The sequence below is a fragment of the Anabrus simplex genome, chromosome 5, assembly GCF_040414725.1.
Source record: "Anabrus simplex isolate iqAnaSimp1 chromosome 5, ASM4041472v1, whole genome shotgun sequence".
NCBI classification, from domain to species: Eukaryota; Metazoa; Arthropoda; class Insecta; order Orthoptera; family Tettigoniidae; genus Anabrus; species Anabrus simplex.
The window spans coordinates 389,983,755-390,005,843 of NC_090269.1; the positions used below are offsets into that span (position 1 = coordinate 389,983,755).

General features: G+C 41.2%; 1 protein-coding gene across 1 annotated transcript in view; it reads left to right on the top strand.

The window, feature by feature from the left end:
- LOC136874967 (pickpocket protein 28) overlaps positions 1-22,089 on the top strand; it is a 257,670-nt gene that overhangs the window by 77,448 nt on the left and 158,133 nt on the right. The window contains exon 2 of the mRNA XM_067148678.2: positions 16,894-17,091. Within this exon, the coding sequence (XP_067004779.2) occupies positions 16,894-17,091 (198 nt within the window). The remainder of the gene's footprint in view (positions 1-16,893; positions 17,092-22,089) is intronic.

Sequence of the window (22,089 nt, forward strand, 5' to 3'; positions counted from 1 at the left end):
GTACAACGTCTAAATAGACGTTCATCTAAAGACGGAAAAACTGAATATATCCCTACAGGTACTGTGAAGGTTGTATTCGAGAGTCAACAACTTCCGAAAAGTGTATCCATTTTTAAAGTCATATTAGAGGTTCAGGCCTTTATATTCTCTCCTTTATTATGCAAACGATGTCAGCGGTATGGACACACCGCTACTAATTGTCGTTCCAGGGAGCCGAGATGTGGAAAGTGTTCCCTTACTCATTCTACTGAAGATTGCACTCACCAAGTCGTTAAATGTGCTAACTGTGGCGGAAATCATCCTGCGGGAGCAGAACATTGTGAAATCCACAAACAACAAAAAGAAATTAAACGCATTATGAGTGTTGAAAACAAATCATATTTCGAAGTGAAAAACTATTTTGCCCCATTACAGTCCTTATCTAACCCCCTTCTGATGCCCCAACATTTTCCTCCTTTACCCAATAGATCATCTCAATCGGATGAAACTCTCCCTCGAAAGCGTAAATTTACTATGGTGGTTAGTAACCCTTCCCGCCCACCCGCTAAACCAGGTTATGACAGGGCATCATATCTTCATTTGCTCAGTAATCCGAAGACGGTTCCAGAACATTCTGGCACTCCAGTTGTGCGTTTGTTACCTGCTACTTCTAACGAGCCTGCATGTACATCCCGGCAGCCAAGTCCTCACGGGCAACCTTCGGCTCCCCCCGCGCCAATATCGGCATCCCCCTCTGTCGGGGCATTACCTTGTCAATCAAACGTTCTTTCTACTGAACGGCAGCGAAAACTCATTAACGGCTTTGCAGAATTCATCGCAAAAAAGGACCCAAACGACCCAGGGAAACTTCAGCTACAAGAAGTATATGACGTGTTTTTTAAATTCATGGGAGCTTCCCCTAATGTCAAGTAAAACATGCGGATACTGTAATGGAATTATAGGTACATATTACATAAGCAACATCCTACACTATTCTGGAATATTACCAGCTCTCAATTGTACTAATTACTAAAGCACCTTGATGGCTTTAGACAATCCCGAATATTCCAATATTTGGTACATTCAACATTTCCGTATATTACGTTCAGACTTGTCCCTCCGTCATTTTCAAGTATTATTCGCATGGCTTCCGGGCCATTCTGGAAAACACGGCAACGTCACAGCGGATATCCTAGCTCACGAGGCCGCCCAGGGTTCTGGATTGGTCTACTATAACGCAGATTTACACACAGCCTTATGGGAACACTGTCGTCACGTCATCCACGATCAGTGGTGGGCACTGGCGCCGAACTTCTCCGTTGAAAGGTAAGCATTTCTTCACGATTCTGCCTGATATTCTTACTAAACCGTGGTTCGCCGTTGGTTACTACACTCGGCGTCATATTCCTACAATCATACGTTTCCGCTTAAATTATGTGTGTACGCCTGCTCATCTCTATCGCCTTAATCTTATCGAAAGTAACTTTTGTCCATGAGATCGGGCAGTGGGTACTGTCATTCATATTTTTTTTTCAGTGTCAGACATATGAACATCACCGTCACGACTTCATAGCTAAGCTTCCTCATGCGGGTTACCAACTGCCGTTAAATGTTTCGTGTTTAGTGTTTCCACCGACTTTTCGCGTTGTAGACTTAATACTCAATTTTTTAGTTACTTGTAACATCCAATTATAACCTTTTCCTTCCCTATAGGTACGAACTTTCATATCCCAACCCTTATTTGTGGTCCGGTCGAGTTTGTTTGTAGTAAGACGTCGTGGTAGACCACACAGACGTGAAGCATTAGAACCCTGTGTCCCAGTGTTTTTGTGTTCTCCTAGATAGTTTAGTCTCCATATTATTGGTATTTTCCTCAGTTTCATTATTACCGGCTGTCATTCGCTTCATTACATAGCTAACCCTATTATCTTGTAGTGTACTAATTTCTACTAATGTTGGTACCTCTCCCAGACATTAATGATCCCGCAAACCAGTGACTGGACGTAGCGTCTTACGACGATGTCCAAAAACTAACCAAGAAGAAGAAGAAGAATTCTCGCTGAGCTGTGGTCGCACAGCACCCGGCGTGGAGCGCACCAGTAGTTACCTGGTTGTGAGGGGAGTTGCAATTTTTAAACGAACTTATTTTTCCAATAGGCAATGCGCTGCAGCACTTCAGCACATAAGGTACGGCCGCCCCTGGTTGATGATGTGATAATCAAAAGAACACAGTTTAATATCGTGTGAGAATTCTATATTATTTCTGTAATTATATTGAAGTTATAACTACTGCAGTACACGAGGTTGCGTTTAACGAACTAAGTGAATAGATACACTGATGCTTTTATTTCATCTACCTTTTAATATTACTGCTAACTTCTCTGCAGTTGTTATCGAATGTCTGACAACGAGCGGCGTGACAACGCGTGTTACCGCGCTATGGCTATTGAGCCAAGCTCTGCATTCGGGAGATGTACCGTTAACGGTGGTAAGGAATGGTTGATACCCACCGTATTATAACGGAGAAATAAAGAGTTTAAGAAGGAAGTTCAGGTTGAAAATAAATAGAGATATGAAAGATTGTGGAAGTAAGGAGAAATGGAAGGAAATTACTAAGAAACTGAATTCAACAAAAAAGTCAGCTCTAAATAACATGATGGCAAACATAATTGGCAGTCAAATGAATTTTGGGGGAAAATGGAAGTACTAATCGTGTGACCGGACGAGTTGGCCGTGCGGTTAGGAGCGCGCAGCTGTGAGCTCGCATCCGGGAGATAGTGAGTTCGAATCCCACTGTCGGCAGCCCTGAAGATGGTTTTCCGTGGTTTCCCATTTTCACACCAGGCAAATGCTGGGGCTGTACCTTAATTAAGGCCACGGCCACTTCTTTCCCATTCCTAGGCCTTTCCCGTCCCATCGTCGCCATAAGACCTATCCGTGTCGGTGCGACGTAAAGCAAAATGACAAAAACAAAAAACTAATCCTGTGTACAAAATGCTTTTTGGGAATTATAATGCTTTTGGTGGGATTGGCCACCTCTGTTGCAATGCCCGTGAACTTGCAAGTATTTGCTTCAACACCAGTTTGAGCTGAAGTTTTCCTTTATACCTTTCATTTTTTTTTTTTTTTTTGCTAGTTGCTTTACGTCGCACCGACACAGATAGGTCTTATTGCGACTATGTGGCAGGGAAGGGCTAGTAGTGGGAAGGAAGCGGCGTGGCCTTAATTAAGGTACAGCCCCAGCATTTGCCTGGTGTGAAAATGGGGAAACCACGGAAAACCATCTTCAAGGCTGCCGACAGTGGGTTTCGAACCTACTGTCTCCCGAATACTGGATACTGGACACACTTTCATGTTTGGTTAATTTTCCTTCTTTATTTTAATAAAATTGACTTGTTGAATTCTTTTCTTCTTTTAGTAGCTTTGTTTACATACATGAATATTTTGGTTGATGTTATGAATAACTGGATTCAAATTTTGACGGTTCTTTGTCTCCTCTGGTCGGAATCCACGGCCTAATTTTTACACAGCGTTTTTTCTTCGATTGCGTCTGTGATCTCTGCCTTTATTTATTTTGTGCCTGAGTATGAGTATTCGCTGGTGTTGACTGGGTTGGTGGTCCTAAATGATAAATCCTCTAGGATTTTGTTTCATTCATTCATAATCGATTTTGGCCAACTACGGAACACGTTACCGGGCGAGTTGGCCGTGCGGTTAGGGGCGCGCGGCTTTGAGCTTGCATCCGGGAGATAGTGGGTTCGAACCCCACTGTCGGCAACCCTGAAGATGGTTTTCCGTGGTTTTCCATGTTCACACCAGGCTGTACCTTAACTAAGGCCACGGTCGCTTCCTTCCCAGTCCTAGACCTTTCCTATCCCTTCGTCGCCATAAGACCTATCTGTGTCGGTGCGACGTAAAGCCAATTATAAAAACAAACCGGAACACGTTAATAACTCTAACACCAGTATTCTTCCATTCTCTTGCTTGCAGCTTCTTTCTTTTCAGCCGTCCAATGTTGTTTCTTCTTGGTCGCTGTTTCTATCTCTAGAAACCCCCTAAATGTTGGTATCTTGTTACTGAAAGTGGTTCTGTTGTGGATATCTTCATCCATGATGTTCATTTCTTGCAGATCCTTCTTGGTGTTACCAAACCATTTGTCATAAGAGTTGCCTTTCCTATTGGGCTTGTTGAAATGGTTAAAAAAATTCTTAGTGAATCTTTCGTCAGGCATTCTTGAAATATGTCCAAAGAATTTAACCCTTTGTTTGCGTACTATATCTGAAATCCTGCTGCATTTTTATATACTTCTTTGTTACTGCGTAATCGGTATGTGTCAGCACTTTTCTTTTTTGACCGAGATGTTCTCTTAAAATTGCTTTTTCCTTATTGTCGATTTCTTTAATGTCTTCTCTGGTTGTTAATCCCAGGCATTCTGAAGCATACAGCCACTCTGGTTGCATTACAGTACTGTCTAATAGTGTTGTAGTTCAGTCCTAAGAGAAATCACTTTCTCGTTGTATGTGTTTTTCGTAAGTAGAAACGCAAGCTTCATTTTCCTGGCTCTTTCGCGGTTTCCTTTTTATCGAGCCCCTTAGAATATAATATCTCATCAAGGTACTTGAATTTAACAACTTCATTTGTCTTATTCTCCTTTGTTGTCATTAAGTAAGACGTAGTTGGATTTGTGTCCCACGCTGTCGGTTCATCGCTCGTCGGTGTCTAACTGGCATGGTTCGTGGGACGTCCTGCCGGTGGTGGCGAGTCGAAAGCGCGCGGCCGCCGTGGTTTTCCGCGTGCGGTTTCTGCGCGCCGTAGGCGGACCCCGATGAAATCCTACCGCGGTGCTCTTCATCGTGTGTCGAGGTGGGCCGGCACGTTTACTTTGAACAAATTAGAGGGCTTCAAGCAGGCCGGCTTCGCCTGAATACTGTGTGCATGGAATAATGGAATAGGACCTCGGTTCTATTTTGTTGGTTTTCGGAACCCGAGGTAATGATTAATAGGGACAGGCGAGGGCATTCGTATTGCGACGTTAGAGGTGAAATTCTTGGATCGTCGCAAGACGGACCGAAGCGAAAGCATTTGCCAAGTATGTTTTCATTAATCACGAACGAAAGTTAGAGGTTCGAAGGCGATCAGATACCGCCCTAGTTCTAATAAAAGATGCCAGCTGGGCTTCTTTTATGTTGGTCCTGAAATGGGTCCTTTAAAACGATATCTGAAGGGCGGTTTTCAATGCTTTCTCTTCCAAAGTGTCAACTTGCATTGTCGCTGATTCGATGTCCTCTGACAGCAGCACAATATCATCAGCAAATACTAAGCAGTTGATAGCCATGTTTTCTTTCTTGCACCCTATATTTTCTTGGTCTTTGATTCCTTTTTCTGTGAGTGCTTTTTCCCATTCTTTGATGACCTCGTCCAGGACACAATATTTTACAATATTTACAATATGTTTCATCCTGAACTGATGTCTTATGAAAATACTACTATAGGTAATTTACGGCAGACACATATTCCGGGAAAGACATTCCTGGGATCATAAATAAACAAGGGGAGTGTATATGCGAAGACTTACAGAAGACAGAAGTATTCAGTCAGCAGTATATTAAGAAAGTTGGGTATAAGGATAATATCCAGTTTCAGGGGGGAGCTAATAATGGCGAAGTTCTGAAATTTATCTTTGATAATAAAGATATTTACAAAAAGACGCAAATTTTGACAACTAAAAAAGCAGCTGGGATTGATAAGATTTCTAGGTTCATACTAAAGGTAAATGGGTTGCGATTAGTGCCACATCTTAAATATTTATTTGATTACCTTTTCCATGAATATTATTTTAAAATATTTACAATGTTTTTAATATATTTGGTTATCATTGTCTAAATTGTAAATATTCAAGATCCTGAACTGATGTCTTATGAAAATACTACTATAGGTACTTTAAAGCAGATTCGGGGTCTAGGAAGGACATTCCTGGGTTCATTAACAAAAAAGGGAAGTGTGTATGTGAGGACTTACAGAAGACAGTAGTGTTCAGCCAGTACTGTATTAAGAACGCTCCCGAATGCAGAGTTTGGCTCATTAGCCGTAGCGCGGTAACACGCGTTGTCACTCCGCTCGTTCTCAGACATTCGATAACAGCTGCAGAGAAGTTAGCAGTAACATTAAAGGTAGATGAAATACAGTAAAACTAACAGTATATCTATTCACGTAGTTTGTTAAATGCAACCTCATGTACTGCAGTAGTTGTAGCTTCAATATAATTGTAGCAATAGTATGGAATTCTCACACGATGTTAAACTGTGTTCATTGTATCATCAATCAATACTGATCTGCATTTAGGGCAGTCGCCCAGGTGGCAGATTCCCTATCTGTTGCTTTCCTAGCCTTTTCCGAAATGATTTCAAAGAAATTGGAAATGTATTGAACATCTCCCTTGGTAAGTTATTCCAATCCCTAACTCCCCTTCCTATAAATGAATATTTGCCCCAGTTTGTCCTCTTGAATTCCAACTTTATCTTCATATCGTGATCTTTCCTACTTTTATAAACGCCATTCAAACCTATTCGTCTACTAATGTCATTCCACGCTATCTCTCCGCTGACAGCTCGTAACATACCACTTAGTCGAGCAGCTCTTCTTCTTTCTCTCAATTCTTCCCAACCCAAACATTGCAACATTTTTGTAACGCTACTCTTTTGTCGGAAATCACCCAGAACAAATCGAGCTGCTTTTCTTTGGATTTTTTCCAGTTCTTGAATCAGGTAATCCTGGTGAGGGTCCCATACACTGGAACCATACTCTAGTTGGGGTCTTACCAGAGACTTACATGCACTCTCCTTTACATCCTTACTACAACCCCTAAACACCCTCATAACCATGTGTAGAGATCGGTACCCTTTATTTACAATCCCATTTATGTGATTACCCCAGTGAAGATCTTTCCTAATATTAACACCTAGATACTTACAATGATCCCCAAAAGGAACTTTCACCCCATCAACGCAGTAATTAAAACTGAGAGGACTTTTCCTATTTGTGAAACTCACAACCTGACTTTTAGCCCCGTTTATCAACATACCATTGCCTGCTGTCCATCTCACAACATTTTCGAGGTCACGTTGCAGTTGCTCACAATCTTGTAACTTATTTATCACTCTATAGAGAATAACATCATCCGCAAAAAGCCTTACCTCCGATTCCACTCCTTTACTCATATCATTTATATATATAAGAAAACATAAAGGTCCGATAACACTGCCCTGAGGAACTCCCCTCTCAACTATTACAGGGTCAGACAGAGCTTCACCTACTCTAACTCTCTGAGATCTATTTTCTAGAAATATAGCAACCCATTCAGTCACTCTTTTGTCTAGTACAATTGCACTCATTTTTGCCAGTAGTCTCCCACGATCCACCCTATCAAATGCTTTAGACAGGTCAATCGCGATACAGTCCATTTGACCTCCAAAATCCAAGATATCTGCTATATCTTGCTGGAATCCTACAAGTTGAGCTTCAGTGGAATAACCTTTCCTAAAACCGAATTGCCTTCTATCGAACCAGTTATTAATTTCACAAACATGTCTAATATAATCAGAAAGAATGCCTTCCCAAAGCTTACATACAATGCATGTCAAACTTACTGACCTGTAATTTTCAGCTTTATGTCTATCACCCTTTCCTTTATACACAGGGGCTACTAGAGCAACTCTCCATTCATCTGGTATAGCTCCTTCGACCAAACAATAATCAAATAAGTACTTCAGATATGGTACTACATTCCAACCCATTGTCTTTAGTATATCCCCAGAAATCTGATCAATTCCAGCCGCTTTTCTAGTTTTCAACTTTTGTATCTTATTGTAAATGTCATTGTTATCATATGTAAATTTTATTACTTCTTTGGCCTTAGTCTCTTCCTCTATCTCGACATTATCCTTGTAACCAACAATCTTTACATACTGCTGACTGAATACTTCTGCCTTTTGAAGATCCTCACATACACACTCCCCTTGTTCATTAATTATTTCTGGAATGTCCTTCTCGGAATCTGTTTCTGCCTTAAAATACCTAAACATACCCTTCCATTTTTCGCTAAAATTTGTATGACTGCCAATTATGCTTGCCATCATGTTATCCTTAGCTGTCTTCTTTGCTAGATTCAATTTTCTAGTAAGTTCCTTCAATTTCTCCTTACTTCCACAGCCATTTCTAACTCTATTTCTTTCCAGTCTGCACCTCCTTCTTAGTCTCTTTATTTCTCTATTATAATAAGGTGGGTCTTTACCATTCCTTACCACCCTTAAAGGTACAAACCTGTTTTCGCATTCCTCAACAATTTCTTTAAACCCATCCCAGAGTCTGTTTACATTTTTATTTACCGTTTTCCACCGATCATAGTTACTTTTTAGAAACTGCCTCATACCTGCTTTATCAGCCATATGGTACTGCCTAACAGTCCTACTTTTAAGACCTTCCTTTCTATCGCATTTATTTTTAACTACCACAAAAACAGCTTCATGATCACTAATACCATCTATTACTTCAGTTTCCCTATAGAGCTCATCTGGTTTTATCAGCACCACATCCAGGATATTTTTCCCTCTGGTTGGTTCCATCACTTTCTGAATTAGCTGTCCTTCCCATATTAACTTATTTGCCATTTGTTGGTCATGCTTCCTGTCGTTCGCATTTCCTTCCCAATTTACATCTGGCAAATTCAGATCTCCCGCTACAATCACATTCCTTTCCATGTCGTTTCCCACATAGCTGACTATCCTATCAAATAATTCCGAATCCGCGTCAGTGCTACCCTTTCCCGATCTGTACACTCCAAATATATCAAGTTGCCTATTATCTTTAGAAATGAGCCTTACACCTAGAATTTCATGTGTCTCATCTTTAACTTTTTCGTAGCTTACAAATTCTTCTTTCACCAGAATGAAAACTCCCCCTCCCACCTTTCCTATCCTATCTCTACGATACACACTCCAGTGCCGTGAAAAAATTTCTGCATCCATTATATCATTTCTCAGCCATGATTCAACTCCTATTACAATATCTGGTAAATATATATCTATTAAATTACTTAATTCTATTCCTTCCTTTACAATACTTCTACAGTTCAGCACTAACAATTTTATGTCACCCCTGCTTGATTTCCAGTTCCCTGCTCCCTTATCACCGCTCCCTAGGCCATCCCGTTTCCTTGAATGTACCTCCCTATTACCCTTCCAAACAAATTTCCTAACTTATACGTACCACTGCGGTTTAAATGAAGGCCATCCGAGCGCAGATCCCTATCTCCTACCCACCCATTAGGATCTAGAAATTTCACTCCCAGTTTCCCACATACCCACTCCATAGTCTGATTTAAATCCCCAATCACCCTCCAGTCAGTATCCCTCCTACACAGTATTCCACTAATAACAATCTCCGCTTTCTTAAACTTCACCCGTGCTGCATTTACCAGATCCCACACATCTCCAACTATGTTGGTACTTATATCAGCTTGCCTTACGTTGTTGGTACCAACGTGAAACACTACCACCTTCTCCTTCCCCTCCTCCCTCTCTTCTACTTTCCTCAACATCTGCCTCAACCTAATTCCTGGATAACATTCTACCCTGGTTCCCTTTCCTCCACACATTTTCCCCACGTGTCTAACGATGGAATCCCCCATGACCAGAGCCTCAACCCTACCCACCTCATTTGATCCCCTCCCCTCCTGGTCAGCCCTATCTTTCCTGATAGCTGCAGAAGCTACTTCTTCCTCCCTTTTCTCCTTCCCATGACCCTGTTCCACCTGTCTTTTCCTATCCTCTACTCTACATTTCCCTTTCCTACCTTTTCCCTTCCTCCTACTTCCATGCATCTCAGCAACAGTTCCCTGTCCCTCATCTTCCCTCTGTTGTTCTACCTGGAGTGACTCGTACCGATTTCGCACAGACACCTGTCCTGAATTCTGATCCTGAATAGAGCCTTTGGCCTGCAATCTCCTTCCCCTTAGAACATTAGACCACCTGTCTTCTACAACTCCTCCCTTTCCTTCCCCTCCCTCTTGTACACCTACTGTAACCTGCACATTGTTTGAGGGAGTCCTATCTTCCTTCCTGTCTTCTGTGAGAATCCTAATTATCTCCCTCAAACTTTCCAACTCCTCCCTCATACCCCTCAATGCCTCACCACAACTACAATAAGCACACTCGCGCTCCTTAGCCATTCTTTACGGGGGGAAAATTATAAATTAAAAAAAATGAAGTAACTTATTTGCAAAAAAAAAAAAAAAAAAATGAACGGAGGGATATATTGTCTGGGATAGTACACAACAATAAGGTAATTAATATACGACTACACTACAATACTACTTAGTCGTGCTCTATTTTTTTTATCCTACAACCCCTAACAGGATAAAAACTGCTGTTAATTACTGAATATCGAAAGTAATACACAAGAACTACACAATTCCAAACTGCAATTAAGCCTATCCTAATTTCAACAATATTTTAGTAAGAGTTTCTACGGATACCTCTACTACACCAGTACTACACAAATATTTTACAATAATAAAATAAGCACACTAAATTCTAATAGGATATTACTCGTATACTACTGTACAGTACACTACAGTAATTTTTAAACTACTTTCAGACGTATCCTAATTACGATACCGGTACCGTACCCTATGTCACTACTAAGCACAACAGAAATGAAATTTGCAAGAACTACTGTACTCAAAGATTACCAACGAAGCTAAATGCTTAGACAAATTATTATTAGTATTAGGGTATAATAGATACACACGAAAGATAACACACGAATATAGCAGGCAAGATACGGCACTATCTAAATGTACCGTACTGTATCTATACTACAATGTATCTACACTACACTATACTGGGTTTGGTTAAATGCTTAAGTATCAAAAGGATTGCCGTACACGAAGAAAAACACGAATATAACTGGCAAGATACTATCTAATATATTATACCTTATCTTCACTACAATTCTACTGAAATGTGGTTATGTGATTATTACAGCTGGTGGATTACTATTATTTTCCCTACTCCACGGGACGGAGGAAAAAAAAAGTGTCCTTAATTACGCCTACTGAAAAATACGAGGTTGTCTACAATAATTTCTCAAATATTTCTGTCAAAACTACTACTACTATTACTCCAGGGACTTGAACTGCAATTACTGGGATATATGAACTTTATTATTATTAGCTAACCACTCATAAATACTGAAAGATCGAGGGAGCGAAATATAAATTACGGATACTAACTACCTACTCAGAAGTACAAATGAATGGAATACAAGGTCAGCTGACTTTTATTTATATTTACTTGACTACACTACACCCTTTGTTCACGACTGTAGCCAACAATGCAATATTTGAATATGAGGAGCGACAATAATCAATAACAATACGACTGTTAACTATTACCGTGTAATCTCTTTAACTTCTTTTTAAATGGAAGTTTACAGGCGTATCGTGTTTTTTAATGTAGTAAATTATTACCTTCGCGATAGTTTGAACGTATATCTATACGAAATACCGGAGAAGTTGCTGCAGAAGTTACGATACTATTCCTTATGATAATCTGCCTTTGTAAGTACAACCAACGAACCTACAGATACCGGTATTTACAAATATTTTTAAAGTTAATATTGTTACCTAAAGGATTACCTAAACCTAAATTCGAAACAAGGTGCACCTAGCTAGCCTACTTAACCTAGAAAACGTAATTTACTGAAGACCAACTGAATTACTTGTTACAAAATTTAAATAATTATTACTACTCCGAATTTCTACCAACAAGCTCTAAACACCACTATATAAACAGCACTAAATGAATCAGATATACACAAAATTAAGCTATTTCAATAGGTTTTCACTACTTTATCACTACAATAACGCAAGAGCTCTCTCAACAGCCAACCGTTCTCAAGCGCATCCAACAATGCAATCATTATTATCATATCGTGACTGGTACAAATAAATAAATAAATAAATAACATACATACATACATACATACATACATACATACATACATTATCATTATAGACTGTTATGCCTTTCAGCGTTCAATCTGCAAGCCTCTGTGAATTTACTAAACGTCGCCACAATCCTCGATTTGCAACTAGTGTTATGGCCTTATTTAGTTTTATACCTCTTATTTTTAAGTCGTTAGAAACTGAGTCAAACCATCGTCGTCTTGGTCTACCTCTACTTCTCTTAACCTCCATAACAGAGTCCATTATTCTCCTAGGTAACCTATCATCCTCCATTCGCCTCACATGACCCCCACCACCGAAGCCGGTTTCTGCGTACAGCTTCATCCATCGAGTTCATTCCTAAATTAGCCTTTATCTCCTCATTCCGAGTACCATCCTGCCATTGTTCCCACCTGTTTGTACCAGCAATCATTCTTGCTACTTTCAGGTGTGTTATTTCTAACTTATGAATAAGATATCCTGAGTCCACCCAGCTTTCGCTCCCGTGCAGCAAAGTTGGTCTGAAAACAGACCGATGTAGAGATGGTTTGGTCCGGGAGCTGACTTCCTTCTTACAGAATACTGTTGATCGCAACTGCGAGCTCACTGCGTTAGCTTTACGACAGCTTGATTCAATCTCACTTACTATATTACCATCCTGGGAGAACACACGACCTAAATACTTCAAATTATCGACCTGTTCTAGCTTTGTATCACCAATGACACATTCAATTCAGTTTAATTTCTTACCTACTGGCATCAAATTAGTCTTCGAGAGGCTAATTTTCATACCATACTCATTGTACCTATTTTCAAGTTCCAAGATATTAGACTGCAGGCTTTCGGCACAATCTGCCATTAGGACCAAGTCGTCAGCTTAGGCCAGACTGCTTACTACATTTCCATCTAACTGAATCCCTCCCTGCCAATTCATTCCTTTCAGCAGATGATCCATGTAAACTACGAACAGCAAAGCTGAAAAATTACAGCCTTGTCTAACCCCTGTAAGTGCCCTGAACCAAGAGCTCATTCTACCATCAATTCTCACTGAAGCCAAACTGTCAACATAAATGCCTTTGATTGATTTTAATAATCTGCCTTTAATTCCATAGTCACCCAGTATAGCGAATATCTTTTCGCTCGGTACCCTGTCATATGCTTTCTCTAGATCTACGAAACATAAACATAACTGCCTATTCCTCTCGTAGCATTTTTCAATTACCTGGCGCATACTGAAAATCTGATCCTGACAGCCTCTCTGTGGTCTGAAACCACACTGGTTTTCATCCAACTTCCTCTCAACGATTGATCGCAACCTCCCTTCCAAGATGCCAGTGAATACTTTGCCTGGTATACTAATCAATGAGATACCTCGATAGTTGTTGCAATCCTTCCTGTTCCCTTGCTTATAGATAGGTGCAATTACTGCTTTTGTCCAATCTGAAGGTACCTTACCAACACTCCACGTTAATTTTACTACTCTATGAAGCCATTTCATCCCTGCCTTCCCACTATACTTCACCATTTCATGTCTAATTTCATCTATTCCTGCTGCCTTATGACAACGGAGTTTATTTACCACCCTTTCCACTTCCTCAAGCATAATTTCACCAACATCATTTTCCTCCTCCCCATGAGCTTGGCTGTTTGCAACACCACCAGGATGATTTCCTTTTACATTGAGAAGATGATCAAAATATTCCCTCCACCTCTCCAGTGATTCCCTGGGATCTGTTATGAGTTCACCTGAATTACTCAAAACACTGTTCATTTCGTTTTTCCCTCCCTTCCTAAGATTCTTTATTACTGTGCAGAAAGGTTTCCCCGCTGTTTGACCTAGCTTTTCCAGGTTATTACTAAAATCTTCCCATGACTTCTTTTTGGATTCAAGAACTATTTGTTTCGCTCTGTTTTATTCACCTACGTATAAATCCCTGTCTGCCTCGGCCCTAGTTTGGAGTCATTTCTGATAAGCCTTCTTTTTACGTTTACAGACTGCTCTCACTTCATCATTCCACCAAGATGTTCGCCTTTTCCCATCTTTACACACAGTTGTTCCTAGGCATTCCCTTGCTGCTTCTACTAGAGCATCCCTGTATGCCACCCATTCACTTTCTATATCCTGAACCTGCTTACTGTCTACTGTTCGAAACTTCTCACTAATCATATACATGTACTTCTGTCTAATTTCCTCGTCCTGGAGATTTTCTACCCTTATTCGTTTGCAGACAGATTTCAATTTCTCTACCCTAGGTCTAGAGATACTTAGTTCACTACAGATCAGATGATGGTCTGTATCATCGAAAAATCCCCGGAAAACTCGTACATTCCTAACAGATTTCCTGAATTCGAAGTCTGTTAAGGTATAGTCTATTATGGACCTGGTACTCCTAGCCTCCCATGTCTAGCCGTGAATAGCGTTATGCTTGAAGAATGTATTCGTAACCGCTAAACCCATACTAGCACGGAAGTCCAGCAAACGCTTTCCATTCCCATTAGCTTCCATATCTTCCCCACATTTAACAACCATCCTTTCGCATCCTTCAGTTCTATTCCCAACTCTCGCATTGAAATCGCCCATCAGCACTATTCTATCCTTGCTGTTGACCCTGACCACGATGTCACTCAATGCTGCATAAATCTTGTCGACATCCTCATCTGCACCCTCACATAGTGAATACACAGACACAATTCTTGTCCTAATGCTTCCAACTGCCAAATCTACCCACATCATTCGCTCATTTACGTGCCTAACAGAAACTATGTTGTGTGCAATGGTATTCCTGATAAAGAGCCCTACCCCAGACTCTGCCCTTCCCTTTCTAACACCCGTCAAGTACACCTTATAATCTCCTATCTCTTTCTCGTTATCTCCCCTAACCCGAATATCACTTACTCCTAGCACATCCAGATGCATCATCTTTGCTGACTCAGCCAGTTCTACTTTCTTTCTTCCATAAGCCCCATTAAAATTTATAGCTCCCGATCGAATTCCATTTCATTCGCCAAGTTGTTTCCAAGGAGTCCCTCGCCTGTCAAATGGGAGTGGGACTCCATTACTCCCATAGGTCCGAGGCTTGATTAAAATGTTCTGAGCTCGGTAAATTCATGAAGCAGGGTGCTACCCTACTTGCACATAGTCCAAGTGAGGATCTCTCCTCTAACGGGTTATGGACCACCGGTGAATTGTATAGTCCTAGCCGCCTGAGCACAAGGAGGGCCATGACTCCGAATATCTCCGAGATGCCCACTCCCATTCCATAGAAACTGGTACCCCGACTCTCAGGACCACTTACTAGGCCACTCAGCCGTTGCCCATGGTTCACGAACTAGGACGTGACTACAGTAACCCACACCATGAACCATATAGATAAATAAATAAATAAATAAATAAATAAATAAATAAATAAATAAATAAATAAATAAATAAATAAATAAATAAATAAATAAATAAATAAATAAATAAATAAATAAACCAATGAAAATTTCGAAGTAGAGTGCAGCCATTGTAATTGTAATACCAAATGAATGGACAGTTGTGCTTGCTGCCCCAGTATATAAACGGAAAGGTGGTGATAAACTTAAAGTGGATAATTACATGTCAGTCAGCTTGACATGTTTGCCTGCATGCAATAGGAAAGCATTATTTTTGATTAGATTAAACACGTTTTCAAACTTACTATCTGGTTTGATCTAAGGGAGTTCGGGTGTAGGAAATGTTATTCTAGTGAAACTCAACTTTTAGGATGTTCAGAATGTCCTCCGTTAGCACTGACACATGCATAAGTGATGAATCAACGCAGCCGGGGATTGAATGCATGTTTCAGTGCTAACGGAGGACAGTTTGAACATTTCATGTAATAAGCAGTTTTGATGTTGTATGCTGATACGTTCTGTTAATGTGTGTTCTACCACGCACTATGTAGAATTATAGACGTCACAGTAAAATAGTGTTTTAGTTACTGCGGAATTAGCTCTACAGTGGATTCAGCCTGTTGCTGACTGATGTTAAATGTTCGCATCTGTTTTTGTCTGAGTTTGTTTGTTACTCAGTGACGAGTTATTATATTTCAGAAAATATAGAGGATGGAATGGTGTTCTTTGCACCTTTTGTTCCCGTCTCCACTCATTTCTAAATAATGATTTTGTCCCTACCGTTGTTGTAAAACAGAGATTCGTACAGTAAACTAATTTCCTTCCTGTGGGAAACATGGGGCTATGTACGTCTTTATAAACATGTGGTCTCGCGCACTTTTCCGTACAACATTTTACACGGGATAATTCTTACACATATAGTTTGAGAATACAGTATCTTGAGCTGCTTAGGTAGCGTTAAACCAAACTTCGGAAATACTTTTCCATACCTAGTGCATGATTTTTGCTGTTAACAAATGTAAAAACTGTTAATTTGGGCGGACTTTTAAAGATACACATAGAGTACTGCGGACTTTTTTCAGAACATTTTATGGTCTACTATTCTTACGATTATACACTAGTTTGTGAATATCTTTAACACTTTAAACAGAGTAAACCTAGAAATGCATCGCTCTGTCACTTTGAGCGAGTTGTTTTGCAGAAATCGTCACTTCTCGGCTTCCATTAATCACGGTTCAATATGTAATACACTAAACCTTCTTCGGGAAATCCTCTAGGCAGCAATGGAAACCGAACTTTTTGGCCAAATAAAGCTTTTCTGCACCTATGTCTATATAATATATTTTCTTTTTCTGCATGTGAGGAATGTGTTTTGAAAGTTTGCCTGTGTGTGTGCATGCATTTTGCACTCTATTTCCCAAACAGAAGGGCCTACATGTTCTATTCAGCCAAATCCTCCAAATAACTCGGATAGTTTGAATAGGCGCCCGAATTTCAGTTAGAGACTCACCTCGTTTTGACCGTTCTATTTTCAGGCAGTCCAATGTCGAGGACAAAGTCCCTTCATCGTCTTGGGTTAGTTTGAGCATCTCAGAAGATTGCGCCACTAGGTCTCTTCAACCACTGTGCAAAAAGTGCTCGCGGGTGGTGAACTATTCTCAAGAGTTCTGCCAGAAAACCAGTCTCCATGGACTGCAGTACCTCGGAGAACAAGAGCGACCTTTACCTGAGAGGTAAGTGATATATTCCAATAAATGATCATGAGAATTTCTTTCGCGTACAACCAAATCTGTGCACAATGGCACAGTAAGGTACCAAAGTTCGTATTCATTCCGCACAGCTGTCCGTTGAGAACCGGTACTTCTTATTCACATCACAGTGCCTAAAGGTGAGGTTTTATGTATGAGACGTCGAGCCCACAATTTCGAAGTGAATACTTAGCATTAGTATTATTCAATTACCACAATTTCTGTATAGAAGTATGGAACGTCTAGAGAAAAACGAGTGAGCCCCCATGTACATTGTTACCGCGTTTTGGTGGATCGAAGAGAGGTGAAAGAAGGTGCTGGTTTGGAATGGGTCTAGCTACGATATCAACAATTTGAATTAAAACTTTAAATAAAGGTTATATTTATTTGAAACAAACAAACTTAACAAATTTTCACTAAGTGAAATAACAATGTAATATCAGATACAATGCCAATTCAGTTACAAGGGTGGAACACCCCAGAATAGAGAATTTAAACATTTTGAGCTTCGAGCCCCCAATTTACACATTTACAATTCCAGAAGAGGTATAGAAATCTCTCAAATTCACAAGCACTTGCTCCAAAAGTTACAATATTTAACCTTTCAGAGGCACCCCTCACTATAAGAAAAAACTTAGGAACGAGCTTACATGCTCTCAGTTTCTAACAGCCCACTCAAGGCAACATTACACAAAATTTCAAAATCTCTGGCCTGTCTGGGTGCAATTTACAGGAGTATCTAGTACCCAACCTACTGGGCCTTAGTGGAAAAGTAATAACAGGATAAATTAATGGCCCGAACACAAAATGAATGGAGGCGTATACTTACACTCCTAAATGAAGAATAAAATCCTGGGACTCTTGGCCCAGTAATACAGAGGCTAATCCCAAGCTACTGAGGTGACACGAATAAAGGTTAATTTAATGCATTATGGAAAAGAAGAAAAACAGTTACAAAGTCGTAGTCACCTCAAACCAATTTGAAGGGGAACTCGAGATGGAAACACACTCTCTATCCCCGAATTACAGTTAAAGATTTTATAAAATTTTCACATTAGCCGAACGAAATTTTACATTTTAGAAGAGGTTGGTTACATAGTTAGAAATTCGGACCTTCCCCTCGGATAAATTTGCGGAGACAGCAAGAAAGATAGAATTTAGGTGGCCATTACCTGGCTGTTGTTCTGCCCGCCGAATAATGAGGCGCCCTGCCTCCTATCTTAACACACACACTCAGAAAGACGATCGGTAGACAAGGTACCCAGAAAAGCCTCAGCTTAGGCTATATACCCGAAGGGAAGATCAAGAGGATTATGGACTAATCCGGACACACCCTCTCAATTTTATTGGCAAATTCAAAAGTTACACCCAAAGAACCAAAACGAAGCCTGTGATAGGCTGAGAAATAATTACAGAAATTTCTAATTGGTTAGATTCAAAACTGGCGGAATGAGAGAGGAGTGTTACAAACTTTGAAATATATAAGAAAAACAAATGAAAGTTGATTTACCAGAGAAAACCCATGAACACAAAATTTCTTTCCATAACAGCTTCCTTTACCTTGCACCAGAGTGCATGACCATAGTTTTTGGTAGTGACATCTATGGGAAAATGTCCAAACTTTTTGAAGTAAACAAACACAAAGCAACTAAATCCAGTCAGTTTAGGCAACTTCACAATAACACAGTTACTCAATACTTCAGTAGTGATATCTTCTGATTCAAGTCCCAACTTCTTGTAATAGCAGTTTCACATTTTTTTGTATAGATAGAGTTCATTAAGGCGCTTCTATTGAATGAGCAGAGATGAGGTGTACCTTCCGGTACATACACAAATAATGTTTCCTAGACCTATCTTAAGATCAGATATGAATTACAATATTTACATGGCTTACAAAATAATTAAATAGTACGGTATACCTGTAATTAATTTATAATATCTGTGCTCACATACTTCCTTTTACTTTACCAATCTGTCATTCTCTCATTCCACCACACACTCACAGACACATGCATGAGTTCCATTAAATTAAATTTTTCTTTACACACATCTGAAATGTCGCAAGAGGCAAGTTCTTGACATCTCCTGTCATTCAGTTCCATGGTTTTGAGGAACGCCAATGAAAATCCTTCTGAAAGACAGAGGTACGAGCGAAACGTGGACAGAGTATAACTCCTTCACCTCTCTGAGCTGAGTGACAAGCAAGAGATAGAAGATGGAAGGGATACATTTCTATAGAGGCAGGGAAGGATTTCCGGAGAAAGGTCAGGTCAGTTTGTTTGGCTATTTTCTCAACGGAAGGTAACCTTATTGGATGGGAGGGGGAGTGTTCGCTCTCGTATACCGCACAGTCCACAGAAATGTATGTCATTAAGTGCAAAGGGAAGGCAAAAAGAATGTACACTTTATAACTAATTTATTCGTTAGACTAAATACACTGTACAAAATATATAAATAGGTCGCTGTGGTCCATGCCATAGCACGCTACCGCGACAAAACTCCACCCACCCTTATCCACGCTAGTACTGTCTCGTAAATGAAGCCACGCCGGAGAGTGGCGTTACCTAGCATCCCCTTCCACAGAGAGTGCAGTACAACCACTGTCCTTGATCTGTGCTGCCCACTCAGGGACACAAACATATACCTGGAGTTCAAACAGGGAGTGGCGGTTAATTAGCCTTTCGGCGCGGCGCTGTACTCTCTGCAGCCTGCTCACGTTCTCTGCTGTCGTGGGATACCAAGCAGGTGGATCATACATCAGTACGGGCTGACCTCATTGCTCGTTGACTGAAGCCTCTAGAATACCTATATAGGAAGCCCAGTGTTTTGTTGTCTTGCAACTTGGAACGGTTTAGCCCGGTAACGTTACTATTATCATCATTTCCTAAAGGCCAGGCCTTGCCGTGCAGCCACATTTGTCAGTCCTCCGCAGTTCACTTCACGGTAACATATTATTACGTGCTAGGCTTGCCGTAGTCCCTTTCGGTGCTTCCTGGAAGGGACTAGTGAATCAGCCGACGGGGAGCTCCCACCCGGCCTGTAGGGCATGGCTGGTATTTCCGTGCATTGTTCTCGTCGGCTGGCTTACCTGTGAGTTTCCTGGAGATCCAACGGGAATGTTCTGCCTCTAGAGACCTCGTAAATGTTCTGGTTCCCATCACCCGAGCTATAAAAAGGAAGGCTAGCGGCGGACAGGCAGTGAGATTTGGGCTCCGTGGTGGAGCTATAGTCAGTGTTGGTGCTGGACTCGGGGTCAGTGTAAGGCTTGTTTTACACCTACCCGGCTGCCGGGTGACCGGTGTCGGGTACACGGTTGTCAGGACAAGAAGTGTACGAGACGTTTCACACTTGCCCGGTAAAGGTCGTTGCCTTATAAACGGCACCCGGCTGCCGTGCTATTGTAGTAGGAAGCCGGCAGCCCCTACTGTACTGGCCGGCTGCCGGGTGAACGAAACCTGATTGGGAGGGTAGTGGTGGCTGTGAGTCAGTGGAAGTTTACACATCTAGCCACCACGGCAGTCAGTGTCTACAGTCTTCTCGAGTGTTACGTTTCCTTGTTTTTACGCTCTAGTGTATTACGTATTTGTTGTTATGCCAGAAATTGACACAGAAAGTTTGCACACTCATCCTAAAATAGTTGAAAAATTTGTCGCTGTCATTTCTTAAGTCTTCAAAAAGTAAAAAGAATGCCCCAAGTTCGTCTCTTCTCCTATTGACTGGATTCACCCATAGCAGTCTATTTTTCTCCTTTTCTTCAAACGCCTATACAAGACCATAAACGCTAGTAATTTATTGCGATCCATTCCAACGCGCGATGTGTACTTGTCGTGTTCTTGCCGGGTATATGTGAAAAAGGATTCCCGTTCTTACCGCAGCCGGCTACTGGTTACCCGGCTGCCGGGTAACCGGTGTCGGGTACACGGTTGTCAGGGCAAGAAGTGTACGAGACGTTTCACACTTGCCCGGTAAAAGTCGTTGCCTTATAAACGGCACCCGGCTGCCGTGCTATTGTAGTAGGAAGCCGGCAGCCCCCACTGTACTGACCGGCTGCCGGGTGAACAAAACCAGATTGGGAGGGTAGTGGTGGCTGTGAGTCAGTGGAAGTTTACACATCTAGCCACCACGGCAGTGTCTACAGTCTTCTCGAGTGTTGCGTTTCCTTGTTTTTACGCTCTAGTGTATTACGTATTTGTTGTTATGCCGGAAATTGACGCAGAAAGTTTGCACACACATCCTAAAATAGTTGAAAAATTTGTCGCTGTCATTTCTTAAGTCTTCAAAAATTAAAAAGAATGCCCCAACCTCGTCTCTTCTCATATTGACTGGATTCACCCATAGCAGTCTATTTTTTCTCCTTTTCTTCAAACGCCTATACAAGACCATAAACGCTAGTAATTTATTGCGATCCATTCCAACACGCGATATGTACACAATTGCTGCCGTGTTCTTGCCGGGTATGTGTGAAAAAGGATTCCCATTCTTGCCGGAACCGGCTACTGGTTACCCGGCAGCCGGGTAGGTGTGAAACAAGCCTCAGACTCCGTGGTGGAGACAGTGTGAGACTCAATGTGTTGGAGTTCGGGGCTGTTGGTATCGGAGTGCCCAGAGAGTGGCTGGACTGTAGACGGCGTGCAGAACGGAGGACTGTGTACTACCAGCGAGTACTGTGTGTTTGTGTTGGACTGAGGATCGCCATGAGTCAGCGAGGGAGGCCGCTATCTTGAGTGTGAAGGTAAATGGACCTGTGTTAATATTCGCTGTTGTGAGTATCGTCCTGCTGTTGAATGATGTTGAGCTGTTGCTGTTTGGTTGTTCACTGCATGTGACTCTGTGAATTACTGGACTGTATGTGGAGTCGAACCAACTAACAAGCATCGTGTGTTGAGTGGCCCGTAGCCCTGTGTTAGATCCAGCGGTCTACACACAGCTGCTGTATGAGGCGAGTGGACTTGAGGAAGTGAAAGTAAAGATTAGCCGTCCCAG